Source organism: Dasypus novemcinctus, chromosome 8, assembly GCF_030445035.2.
Source record: "Dasypus novemcinctus isolate mDasNov1 chromosome 8, mDasNov1.1.hap2, whole genome shotgun sequence".
Lineage (NCBI taxonomy): Eukaryota > Metazoa > Chordata > Mammalia > Cingulata > Dasypodidae > Dasypus > Dasypus novemcinctus.
The window spans coordinates 107583424-107595928 of NC_080680.1; the positions used below are offsets into that span (position 1 = coordinate 107583424).

General features: G+C 40.0%; 1 protein-coding gene across 1 annotated transcript; it reads left to right on the forward strand.

The window, feature by feature from the left end:
- The first annotated feature begins 10610 nt into the window (after positions 1-10610).
- Positions 10611-11730, forward strand: ZNF883 (zinc finger protein 883). The gene is given in 5 exon segments (XM_071216557.1): positions 10611-10683; positions 10686-11573; positions 11576-11629; positions 11632-11663; positions 11665-11730. Coding segments are annotated over 5 exon segments (1113 nt in total).
- Positions 11731-12505: the final 775 nt, after the last annotated feature.

The window sequence follows — 12505 nt, forward strand, 5'->3', positions numbered from 1 at the left end:
CTCCCCTGCTCCAGTGTGAACTCCCCCAAAACCCCATCCAAGCACCCCTTCCTGCACAAGACTGAGTAGGATGGCGATGTATGTCTTTATCCAACAGAGCTGTTGTTCTTCCCCTACCCAAAGTTCCCCCGCATACTCAGCTTTTTCCTTAAAGTGTCTGAAATGGGAGGGGGGTCAAGGAGAAAGGAAGAACGGAAGGGTGAAGGGAGAAGAGGGCTCCATGCCAGCAAGCAAGGCATGTTTGCTTTGTCTCAGCATCCCAGCAGCTGCTTATGGCCCAACCGAGCCCTTCTGGTTCACTCCAAACCCTGTATCAGCTTTGGGGACTCCTTCCTCCCACTGAGAGGAGGGACAACCACTACCAAAAGCACCATTTGGGCTGCTTGTCTCAATCCTGCCTCACCTCTCAGTCTCACTGACAGCCCTGTGGGAATCTTACCTCCCCACCATTTCGGCAGAAGTATTCCCTGCCAGATCCCAGGGCTACCCACTTCTCCTATCCCTACCCCCCTGCCAAGGGTCTTCATCCTTTCTCTTGCCAAAAGCCATGTCTCGGCCAGCCTTCTACTCTTAATGCCGATGTTTTCAATAATTGGAGGGTCTGAGATTTCTATCCTACTGGCAGCAAGTTAGCCTGCCACATTTTCATGGATGCTGGCAGAAGACGTGAGTCCCCTGGGTCAGAGAAGACGTGAACACAGCAAGCAGCAGGAGTTTCAGGTTATCTCAGTTCCCTTTGCCCAGCACCCATAGGAAGTGTGATTGGGCCCATGTGTGCTGCACTCAAAATGGGTCTAAGGACAATTGATCTTTGGAAACTCCAATCTTTTAAGGAAGTGCTAACAGTAACCTCCGTTCCCTATCAAGATAATAGGGTTCCTTAAGATTGTTCAGAGCAAAGTCTTGGTTTCAGACAAGTCGGTTCTGGCAAGATGAGCAATCCTCACAATAGAGGAACCACTGACCGAGTTCCTATTGTTTCTCCTCATACTTCAGTATACTCTTAAATCCCAAACCTTAGGCTGGATGGCTAAAATGCAGAACATGTGCTCTCTAGAAGCTTTATTATATGGTCCTGATGATGGACTTCTTTTCTGGAGAATTCATTTTTCTGATGACTTGGCTCCTTGACTTGCTCAATGCTGTAGGTGGAACTTGTGGAGGTGGGCAGAGAGATGAGACATATTCCTTCCCCTCTCCTAGGAGAGGTTCTCCTCACCCAGCCTCCATTGGCAAGAACCCAGAGAAGCCAGAGACCTACCTTCTATCAAGATTGTTCTTCCCCATCCCTTTTTAAGATTTCACTTCAGTGCTATTCACTGGTATTAACCTCTTCACAATCCAGATTTGGGGCCTCTGAAGTCCGGGGTCTGTCAGGAAAGGCTGCTGGTTGTTGAAAGCAAAAGCACCGCAGGACTGGCATTTTAGACAAAATAAGTGGACTTGGTGGTATGAATAAGAATCTCTTCAAAGTTTTAGTCAGGGTCTAGACACAGGCTGGTATCTCATTCATCTTGCTCAAGAAACTCTCAGAGGATTGAAGTGGTGGCAGGAAACAAGAATTTGAAGCCAGCTAGGAGAGCTCAGGAGGGAAGTACTGGTTTTTTTTAATCACTAGTACAAATTCCACAATATGACCCAAAGTCCATGTACAGTCATCACTCCAAGAGGATTTTCCTGAGCAAGAGAAAAGTCAGTGCAAGTTGAACAACTCCAAAGTTGAGTTTCCTACCTGGAAGAATAGACCCATTCTGGAGGGCCTTCTAGCCTGACTTTCAAGATGTGTAAAACCCTGGCGAAGATAAAACAGGAACTTACCAAGCTGCCAAATAGAGTCATTAGTGTATTCCATGCCTAGTATTCTTGTTGTAGAATTTGAGAGAAGTTCAATTATTTGAGTATAGAGAGGCCAGGACTCAGGAATGATTTTGAGAAGGAAAAATGGTTTATTGAAGGCCGGCCGGACTCAGGAATTTTCTGTTTCAATCCCGAGCCCAGAACAAGATTTTTTAGTCCCTTTTATACAGAGAGGAAAGGCCAAATGGTCCTTTTGTTTCAGTTCTCAATAGGCTTGAATTAGCATATATTTCCACATCTTAGGTAAGCTTTTAGCATGGACCTCAGGCATTTGATAAGCTTTTAGCATATTTGGTTTGCATTTCCCCTGAATACTGAAAGTTTATAGACCTTGCATTGTTAAACTGTTTCCTGCTCACCAAGGGCAGGACTGCAGCCTTTTATCATCCCACACCCACAAGTCACAGATAGTTTAGGTTATCTCTGCAGACACAAAGAGCCTGCCACCCATAGCCCACATCATTCTCAGGCTGACTTTAAGAACCAAGGGTCATCCTACACTGTCTTTCAAAGGTGCTGGTCAGCAGGACCACTTGGTTCCCTCCAGCCTTTCTCTGGGTGTTAAGAAAGAAAAGATGGGCTTTGCCTAATTAAGGCTCCTGCTCTCCTTGAGTCTTTTGGAGTCTGACAGAACTGGAAATGGCTGCAATTGTTAATTATCAATCCATTGGAGGTCAGCTCAGCGCTTTTCAAAGACTCCACAAGTGGGAGAGGAAATAGCCTTAGCCTAGGGATTCTCAACTGAGGGCTATTTTGCTCCCCTCCCCCAGGGCACACGTGGCAATAGCTGAAGACATAATTAGTTGCTGCAACTGGTGGGGGAGACTAACTACTGGCATCTAACAGGTGGGGTCCAGGGATGCTGGTAAGTGCCGTACAGGTGGGGTCCAGGGATGCTGGTAAGTGACGTACAGCACAGCCCCTCGGAACTCTCTAGCCAAAAACACCAATCGTGCCAAGACCCAGATATCTTGCAGGGGGCAAGTGTGATACTAACTTCAAATGAACTTGGTGGATTTTTTATTGGTCAGCTACCCATTCTAAGGCACTGCATTGTGAGGAAACAAAGCCCTCACTCAGATTCAGGTGCAGAGTTTAAGCAGTATTGTCACCTATTAAGAAGGTAAAACTACTTTTCTGTAATTTCCAAGCTCCAATGGCTGCTTCTGTCAGGAGATAATCTTGGTTATTATTATTTGGGACTATGTCTCTTTGGGTTAATATTCACTGGCTTCAGTTTCTTTCCCTTCCTCTCCCCATTTCCTCTCTACTCCCTCAGGATAGTCTAAATTACTGGGGGTTATTGTTCTGACTTTAGGGAAGAGCATCTGGACAATTATCCACACACACTCCTGCAGATGTCCACCGAGAGCTGTAACCCCCTGGTCTTTGCTTACCTGCACCCATCCCCACTCCCGTCATTGCCGAAAACTTCTCAGGCCCCATATCCTCCCCCACCCCCAACCTTTAGGTGTTAACAGCTTGGTTTCTATTCATCTTCTCTTCTCCATAAAGGCCCATTCCAGGCCTGCTAATTCTCTTTGCAGGAGGGTTGCCATTCCAAAGCAATGGGGAATTGTTACCCACTCCTACAACCCTCTGCAGCCCTGGGAAGCTGAGGTGGGGTGGTGATGGTAAACTAATCAGGCCTTCTCTTGGCCTTCAGTGCCCTGCAGCCATCTCTACTCAGCTGTATTTGCCCTAAGCAGGTGAGGCTCTTCTAGCCCAGGATGTTAGGCAGAAGTTCTGTACAATTCACTTGGTTTACTGGCCTCCCTACAGATTCCTGCAGGACTTCTGTCGTGACCCCACCCTGCAGATATACCCCCCAGGGGCTGTAGCAGAAGGAAGCAGCTCAGGGTCTCCCAGGAACACTCACTGACCTAACTCTTAGAGTCTTCTTCCAATTCTCAGTCCTTCCTCACCTGGGGTCTTCCTTTTGTGTCCAGAAACCTCTAGGTTTCTTCCACATCCTTTGCTTTTAATAAAGCAACACATGCTAGACAGAGGCACTTGTGAGTAATGAGGCCAAGAACAAGGAACAAGTGCCGTGCTCTGGCCTCAACTTAGGACATCTGTAACTAGAAGCCTTGAGGAAAAAAGTGGCCTCTCATGTGTTCTGTTGCGCTTTGCTGTTAATAGAGAAGGGATAAAACCTGAGTTGGGAAAAACCTGACTTTTCAGCAAAGCGGGCTGCCCCTGTGGCCCTCCACTGACCCCTGGGAGCCATGGTGAGAAGCACTGTGAAAGTTGCTGACTTCCCCAGGAGAAGCCACGGGCCTGGAGATCCATGTGAAGTGACTCATTTTAAGCATCGCCAGGACTGAGTGAACTGAATAAGACTGGTTTGCAGTCCTGATTTGCTCGGCCCTCAGCCCAGCGCTTGGCTGACCAGAAGTCCTTACAGAGAGTAGGAGGAGACTTACCACCTGGAAGCAAGGAAGCCCACGTCACCAGCCCAAGTCCATTCCCACTGCCCCTCGAGGTTGTCAGGCCAAGCGCTCTAGAGTCCTGGGAACCAGGCCTCCCGGCTTAAATCCCTTCCCCCTTGAGTTCTCTGTAGTTTGAAAAGAGAATTCTGGATATGGTTTTCTTGCTTATGGTTTGAGATCATCTTGAATCTATGCATCCACTAGGAAAATATGCAACATTTATTTCTTCAAATATTCTTTGTTTTCATTCTCTCCCCTTTTTTGAGACTCCAGTTGCATGTATGTTAGACCTCTGAGTGAGTCTCATAGGTCTCCTATGCACTAATCCTTTTTTTTTAAAAGAGATAATCTTTTATTAAATGTCTGAATTATGAAAAGAACTATATAAAGTATACCATCAGGGTGTAAAACAAAAAAGCAAGACTACATTTTAACCAAAAGAAAAACAAAGGAAAATAATGTAAGTAGGAAATTAAAATGTAATGAAGTATCATTTTTTTAGTTTTATTTTAATAAACTTTTAATTTTAGAATAGTTTTTGATTCATAGTAAAATTGCAGATACAGCACACACAGTTCTCATATATCCCCTAGCTAGTTTCCATTATTAATATCTTATATTATTATGATAAATTGTCACACTTATTGAACCAATATGGATACACTGTTATTAGCTAAAGTCCGTATTATTCAGATTTCCTTAGTTGTTACCTAATGTCCTTTTTCTGTTTCAAGAACCCATCCAAGATATGTTACATTTAGTTGTCATGTCTCCATAGGCTGTTCTTGGTTATAACATTTTCTCTCCTTTTTTTTGGTTATTATTATTCTTTTTTTTATCCTTTCTGTATTTCAGTTTGGGTATTTTTTATTGATCTGTGTTCCTGTTAATTCCTGCTGTTTTCTTATGGGTCTGGTCTGTTGTTATAGCCATCTATTGAGTTTTTAATTTCAGATATTCTGTTCTAGAATGCTTCTTTGACACCTTTTTATTGATTCCAAATAGCTATTAACATTTTTTGTCCTTTCCTCTATTTTGTCTCTCCTCCTATTTTAATTTTCTCTTAATTACTGGTTATATGGTAATGACTCTTTGCATGTTAAGTAAGTTTTGATTGTACATCTATCATGATGTATCAAAGAACCATAAAATTCCAAGTTGATGGCATCATTTCCAGGAAGTATTTTCCTTTTTCTCTTTTAGGTAGATAGGATCACTTCAGTCCAGCTGAATTAGGACGTGGTTTCTGTTTTGACAAGATTTAATCAATTTTTCGTTGCTTCTTTTCCTAGGGTGCAGATGTCCTGAGCATTCAGTTGAGAATATGGTAGGTCTTTGTCTCCTCAGCTCTGAAAATCTGTGGGAGACTTACATATGTCATTCAGAGCTTTTCAGCTTAGCTCTTTAGACTCTTACCCCTGTGGCCCCAAAATTCAGCAGATGCTTTGGGAGAGTCTAATCATGGGTTTGAGGCCCCTTCCGTCCCTGGTTTTGTTATTCTGGCCTCTTGTGAATGTCAAAATCCATGCTGGTTTCTCTGTCCTTCTTGAGTGGCCTTCCGCTAGGTGGTCAAACTTGGATTCTCAGTCTCTACCTTATGCCAGAAGTAAGAATTTAGTTCTCCCAGGTAAAAAGTGGTCCTTTCGCTACTTCTCTAGATCTTTCTTTTGCCTGTTTTGGTTTCAGGCTTCCTTCCCTACCACTCAAACTTTTCTTTCCAACCAGAGGACATGTCTTTTAATAGCCAGTTTGGTATGTGTTCTATCTTTTCTATGATTTAGAGAGTATAATAACAAAGGAGGGTCTACTGAAATATGAAATACAGCAGACAGTGATATCAAAGTTGTCTGGGGATGTTGGTTTGGCTGGTTGATAGCCAAGGAATCTCATACTGTGACATTTATCTTGTTGAATTCCTCGTGGACTAAGGTCTGGTCCTCATATTTGCAGATTCAGAAACTTGAAATCAGGGTAGAAATGGAATCACACTATGCAAACTTACAAGGGACTGACATATTAAACAGTGTTTTTATTATTTTACATTGAGATCTAGAACTACCAAGGAGTTCAGATCTTTAGTTCCTCTAGCAATAAAAAATATATGGGAACCAAATTGTAATCCAAGGAGAGATGATGGCATGATGTAAATGATTAATGCATTCATATTATGCTGTCTTTGAATTTTAGCTCCTTGGTGCCAGTCTCTTTTTCCCAAGACTACCTGTATTATATAGGGGGAAATTACCAACGTTTGCATCTCTAATTTTCCTTTTCTCTGTGCTCTGGTACAATTACTTTACTTGTTTGTTTGTTTGTTTTTTTAAAGATTTATTTATGCTTCCCCCTCCCGTCCCCTGTTGTTTTGCACTCACTGTGTGCTGTGTGTGTCCATTCACCATGTGTTCTTCTGTATCTGCTTGTCTTCTCTTTAGGCAGCACTGGGAACCAATCCTGGGACCTCCTGGAGTGGGAGAGAGGCCCCTAATCTCTTCTGCCATCTCAGCTCCCTGGTCTGCTGTGTCTCGTATTGTCTCTCCTCTCTGTCTCTTTTTGTTGCATCATCTTGCCATTACTCCTGGTCAAGCCAGCACTCCATATGGGCCAGCTCTCCACTCAGGCCAGCTCGCTGTGGGGGCCAGCTTGCCTTTACCAGGAGCCCCAGGAATCGAACTCTGGACCTCCCATATGGTACATGGGAACCCGGTCACATGAGCCACGTCTGCTTCCCTAATCACTTTACTTTTGATCGATCCATTTTTCTTCATGTGTATTGTTACCACCAATAGGATTGTAAACAAGTCCTTGTCTGCACTACCTTCTTAGGATATCTCTTCACTTCTTGAGTTTATATTTCCCTACTAGAGGCCAACTTTATATTTCTTATTTTCAGTATCTTGGTAGAGAAGCCTCATTATTGCTTCTTTATAATTTTGACATTTACATAGCAGACACCAAATGTAACTTTGGGCACTTTTGAACTTAAGAAATTGTACCCTTTCTGAACATCACATCCCTCCACTTTGTCATTTCTGGTTTCCAGCTTTATTCCTTCTTCCATTAATGGGTGCATGAGTGATCCCTTGGAAAGTATTTGCTTGATGTTGTAGGAACCAGTGACACTAGAGGATGTGCCAGTGGACTTTACGTTGTAAGAATGAAAACAGACCATTACCAGAGACCCTGAAAAACCACATGAACTCTGTCTCCTTGGGTAAGTATAGCTTTATAATTCTATAGACTGAAGTTACTATTTCCTTAAATGTCAGCATCTATAGGATTTACAAGTGCTCGTCTGAGCCTGGGCTTTGAGTTTAGGGGCAAGAGATTTTTTGTATTTAGTAATGTATAGAGACAAGATTTTCTTTTATTACTAACCAGGTGAAAGCTATTTTGTTTTAAAACATTCTAAATAGATAGTTTAAGTATGTTATCTGAGAGGCATCAAAATTCCTCTATCTCAGAGTTCCTGAAGACTGCTGAGGACAAAATTCGGAGATGCTTCTATCCACCATAAACACCTAAGCCCAGATCCTTTGACAAAAGTAAGCTATCACCTTTTCCTAATCATTTATCTTCCAAGTGGGAAGAACCTTATTAACGGGTAATGGAAGAAAAAAAAGGAAAAAGGCACAAAATACATAGCCAAAAAAGAATCATATAGCTAAGTAACAACCGAGTAGGTAGGATTCTTTGTAAGCAGCAGTCCATCTGTCCCTTGTGGGGATAGTAACAGTAGTGGTTCTATGAGGTAGCTCTGGAAATGTGGGCTAGGGTCCTCTGCGCAGATCCCCCTTTTATGTTCAGAAGATTGGTTTCACCTAGTGAGGGCATAGGGAGTATAGTATGGAGAAAGGAAGTTGACGTTGCTCCCACATGTCTCTGTGATCTCAGAGAAAGACATAGCCCTCTTCCATTGCTATTTAATCTCTCCAGATTCCATCCTTTTCTACTTATTCTAGGACGTTGCTTTAACAATTATTTTTTGTTTCGGTCTTTCCCTGTTCATTAGCTCCTTTCCTTCTCCTTTCAGACGTTTAGGAGTTTATCCTGCTTTTAAAAACAAATACCTTGCCCAACAGCAATTTAATTTTTGTCTTCCCTTCAATTTTACTCTCTTCTTTTATTACCAAACTTTTAAAACTTGTAGCTAACAGCTTCAATACCTATTCTTTATTATTTGAATTTATATTCTTATCTTCTACTTTTCTAGTAAAATTATTTTGAAGAGATTCCTGAAGGTTTATTTCTTTAAAGCAGTGTATTCATAGTTTTTTCACTAGTCAAACTTTCTTGTTGTGCTTGATATTTTATCTTTTCTGGTGTGACACCACCATGTGCTTGTCTATTCTAGCCTCTTTCCAAATGCTTTTCATTAACTTTAATTCCTCTCTAATGAAAATACATAAACTTCTAGGGTTTATTTCCTAATTGTTTATTTTTGTCTCAGAGAATCCATACATTTTGATATCCTCAAATAGTCAGTCCTTCCATGTCTTAACCCTCTGTTTTAGTAGGGGTTCTCTAGAGAAACAAAGTCACCAGGCTATATATGTATATAGTTACTAAGAGATTTTTTAATAAGAATTAGCTCATGTGACTGGGGAATGGCAAGTCTGAATTCTGTAGGGTAGAATGCAAGTTAGAAGCTCCATTGAAGGTGAAGTTGAATTCCCCAGAAGAAGCTGGCTGGCTGGCTAATAGCAGTAGAGGCAGAAATTCTTCCTTCTGACCTCTGAAATCCTCAGTTCCAGCTCTCAAGACTGCCAACTGATCAGATGAGTAGACCCCTCACATTGCTAATGGAAATCTCCCCAATTTGCTGAAATTGCAATCAACTATAGATGCAATCAAACTGATTACATATGCCAGTCCATTTACAAAATATCCTCAGAGTAACAATTAGGCTAGTGCTGTTTGACCAAACAGCTGGACACCACAACCCAGCCAAGTGGACACATGACATTAACCCTGATACTCCCTGAAATAAGTTTTTTAGCCCAGATATCTAATTTGCATTCTATCCTCATGGTTTTCCCTCCTTAGTCTCCACCTGAATGTCCCCCTTCACTTTAAATCACTTTAAAGTCAATTTGTTGAAAAGTGAAATCTCCAGCTTTTATTAAGTACCTCTTTTTTCTTCTTTACTCTTTCTGTCATTAGTGTCATTATTCTTCCAACCTCCTAAGCTAGAAACCATTGTATTTTTATGAATCTATTTGAAAAATTTCCCATAATCAATATCAGTACTTTTTGTTTCTTCCTCCTCATATATTAGATTTACTCCTCTACTAAATTCTTATCAGTATTATCCCAACCCAGGACCAGACATTAATTTCATACTTTCATGCTGAATATGATAGCCTTATCCTCTTTTTAACCATTTTATATGGAATTAACAAGCATTTTCATCTAAATCGTTATGTATTTTTAATGATACTACCCTGAAAGAAAATTTAAACTCTTCTGTCTCCTGCTATATGACATTGAATTTCTCTGTTTAATTGTCAGAGCTCTCCATTATCTGATCTCATTTCACTTATCCTGTCATATTTTTATCTCTGCATTCCAAAGACATGTATTAATATTTGAATTCATCTCATGGGCTGGTAGTCGCATCATATACTTTTCTGTGTTTTATCTTTGATTATACTACGCATTTTGTCTAAATGCTACCATTTCTTTACCATGCCTATCCATATTGATCCTTTCCTTTTCTAAACCCCCCTGTTAATCATGACCTATGGTGTATAATGTTATAATTTTTCATTGCACTGCCTTCTTTTCACATCAAAATTTTTTTCTGTAACTGACATGTGAGTCTTGTTTTTCCCTCTAGTTTACAAAGGGAAGAGATAGTGTCTTCTCCTTAATCTTGAATACCTTACCTGAAGTCAGAGCAGCAGCTCCAAAGCAGAGCATTTCCAAAAGACAAATAATATTCTCACATGACATTAGAAAAATGTTCAAATGATGGTTCCTGAAATTCCACATTAGAAGAATTGGAATTCGAGGACCAGTTTGAAAACTACCAGTATAACAAGATTACAAGGAAAAGCTGATTCAAAACAAAAATCATGAACATGGTAATTTTGGAGAAATAGTTAATTTGCGTGCAAACATTTTAAATAACTGAGTTTCTATAAGACAGAGACCTCATAATTATGACACAAATGGTAGGGCTTGAAATACAATTCACTTTAATTGACATTTTTCAGGAAGGTCATGGATAAAAATTTATTAGATATAAGAAATGATGCAGTTGTACCTCAAACCTTACTTATTCTGGGTACAATTTAAATGTAAAGCCATCGTTCAGTACTGATGGGATCTGAGAAAATTTATATGAGAGAGAAATCTTATCAGTGTATTAAATGTGGGAAAGGGTACTCTTGCATTGCAAAACACATATTGGAGAAAAACGTTGTGAATGCACAATATGTGGTAAATCCTTGAGCTGAAACACTAATCTTATTCAACATCAAAGAATATGTACTGGAGAGAAACCTAATGAATGTAATGAATGTGGGAAAACTTTTAGTCAGAGTACTAACCCTATTCAACATCCAAGAGTTCATACTGGGGAGAAACCTTATGAATGTAATGAATGTGAAAAAGCCTTCAGTCAAAGGTCATCTCTTAGAAATCATGAGAGAATTCATACTGGAGAAAAACCCTATCCTTGTAATGAATGTGGGAAAGCCTTTAGCCATATTTCAGCCCTTACTCAACATCACGGAATTCATACTGGAAAGAAACCATATGAAAGTACTGAATGTGGGAAAACCTTCAGCCGGAGTACACATCTTATTGAACACCAGGGAATTCATTCTGGGGAGAAATCCTACCAGTGTAAAGAATGTAGGAATGTTTTTTGCCACAGCACATCACTAATCCAACATCAGAGAACTCACACCGGAGAGAAACCCTGCAAGTGTGCTGAATGTGGGAAATCCTTCAAACATACCCCAGCCTTCATTCAACATCAGAGAATTCATACTGGACAGAAACCCTATGAGTGCAATGAATGTGGAAAGGCCTTCAGTCAGAGCACACATCTTACAGAACACCAGAGAACTCAAACTGGAGAAAAACCCTTTATTTGTAAGGAATATGGAAAAACCTTCAGCCAAAGAACATACCTTATGGAACATCTAAAAATTCATTCTTGCGAGAAACCCTATCAATGTAATGAATGTTAGAAACTACTTTGCTATTGAACATCACTAATTCAACATCAGAGAACTCATACAGGGGAGAAAACCTACCTTTGTAATGAATGTGGGAAAGCTTTAGCTTAAGCTCAGCCCTTACTAAACATAAGCAAACACATACAGTAGAGAAACCTACCAATGTAGTAAATGCGGTGATATTTTCTTGTTATAATACATTGTTAGTTTGACATCAAGGAACTCATTTCAGAAATAAAATCTTACCAGAGTAATGAATGTGGGAAAGCTGCAGCCATAATCGTCACACATGAGCAGTCACAGTGGCAAAAATCCGTAGGTTTATTATGTGAGTAAAACTTCAGGTGAAATACCCATTCACTCAATACTATACTCTTTCTGCTAAGAAGAAACACTGTTCTTATAATTAATCTGGAAAACTTGTTAGCATTGAGAGAAAAGCTGTAATGGAATTATTCATACAGATTGGGTTTTTTTAAAAGAAATTTTTTATAAAGACAATTTTTTGCAGATGTACATATTTGCTTATAATTTAAAAATAAAGCCTTTCTGGTACACAGAATTTCTAGTGAAATGAAAATTGTTCACTGTACACATAATCTCTTGTCTTTAGAGTAATTCCCATGTTAACGTGCAATGCTAAGTACATTAAAAGAGAGTTTGAATAACAAAATTGACAAGTTTGATTAATAGCCATAGAAAAAAGGTATTTTTTACTCAACAGATAAAATATACATTATTTTTCCAACATTCATAGAATATTTTTAATATGCTATAAATATGCCTAAAAAGAAAATCTGAACAAATTCCACCAGAGCAAACTATTCAGAACCTTCCAATTTTTTCTTACCAATAGAAATGGAATTGCAATAAAATTACAAAGAAAAACTAAAGGCTCAAAATTATTTAGAAATTAAAAATAAATCAGAAGAGGAAAAATGCAATTATTGGAAAACAATAAAGCTAGAACATAAGGGGAACGGACTAGGCCCAGTGGATAGGGCGTCCGTCTACCACATGGGCAGTCTG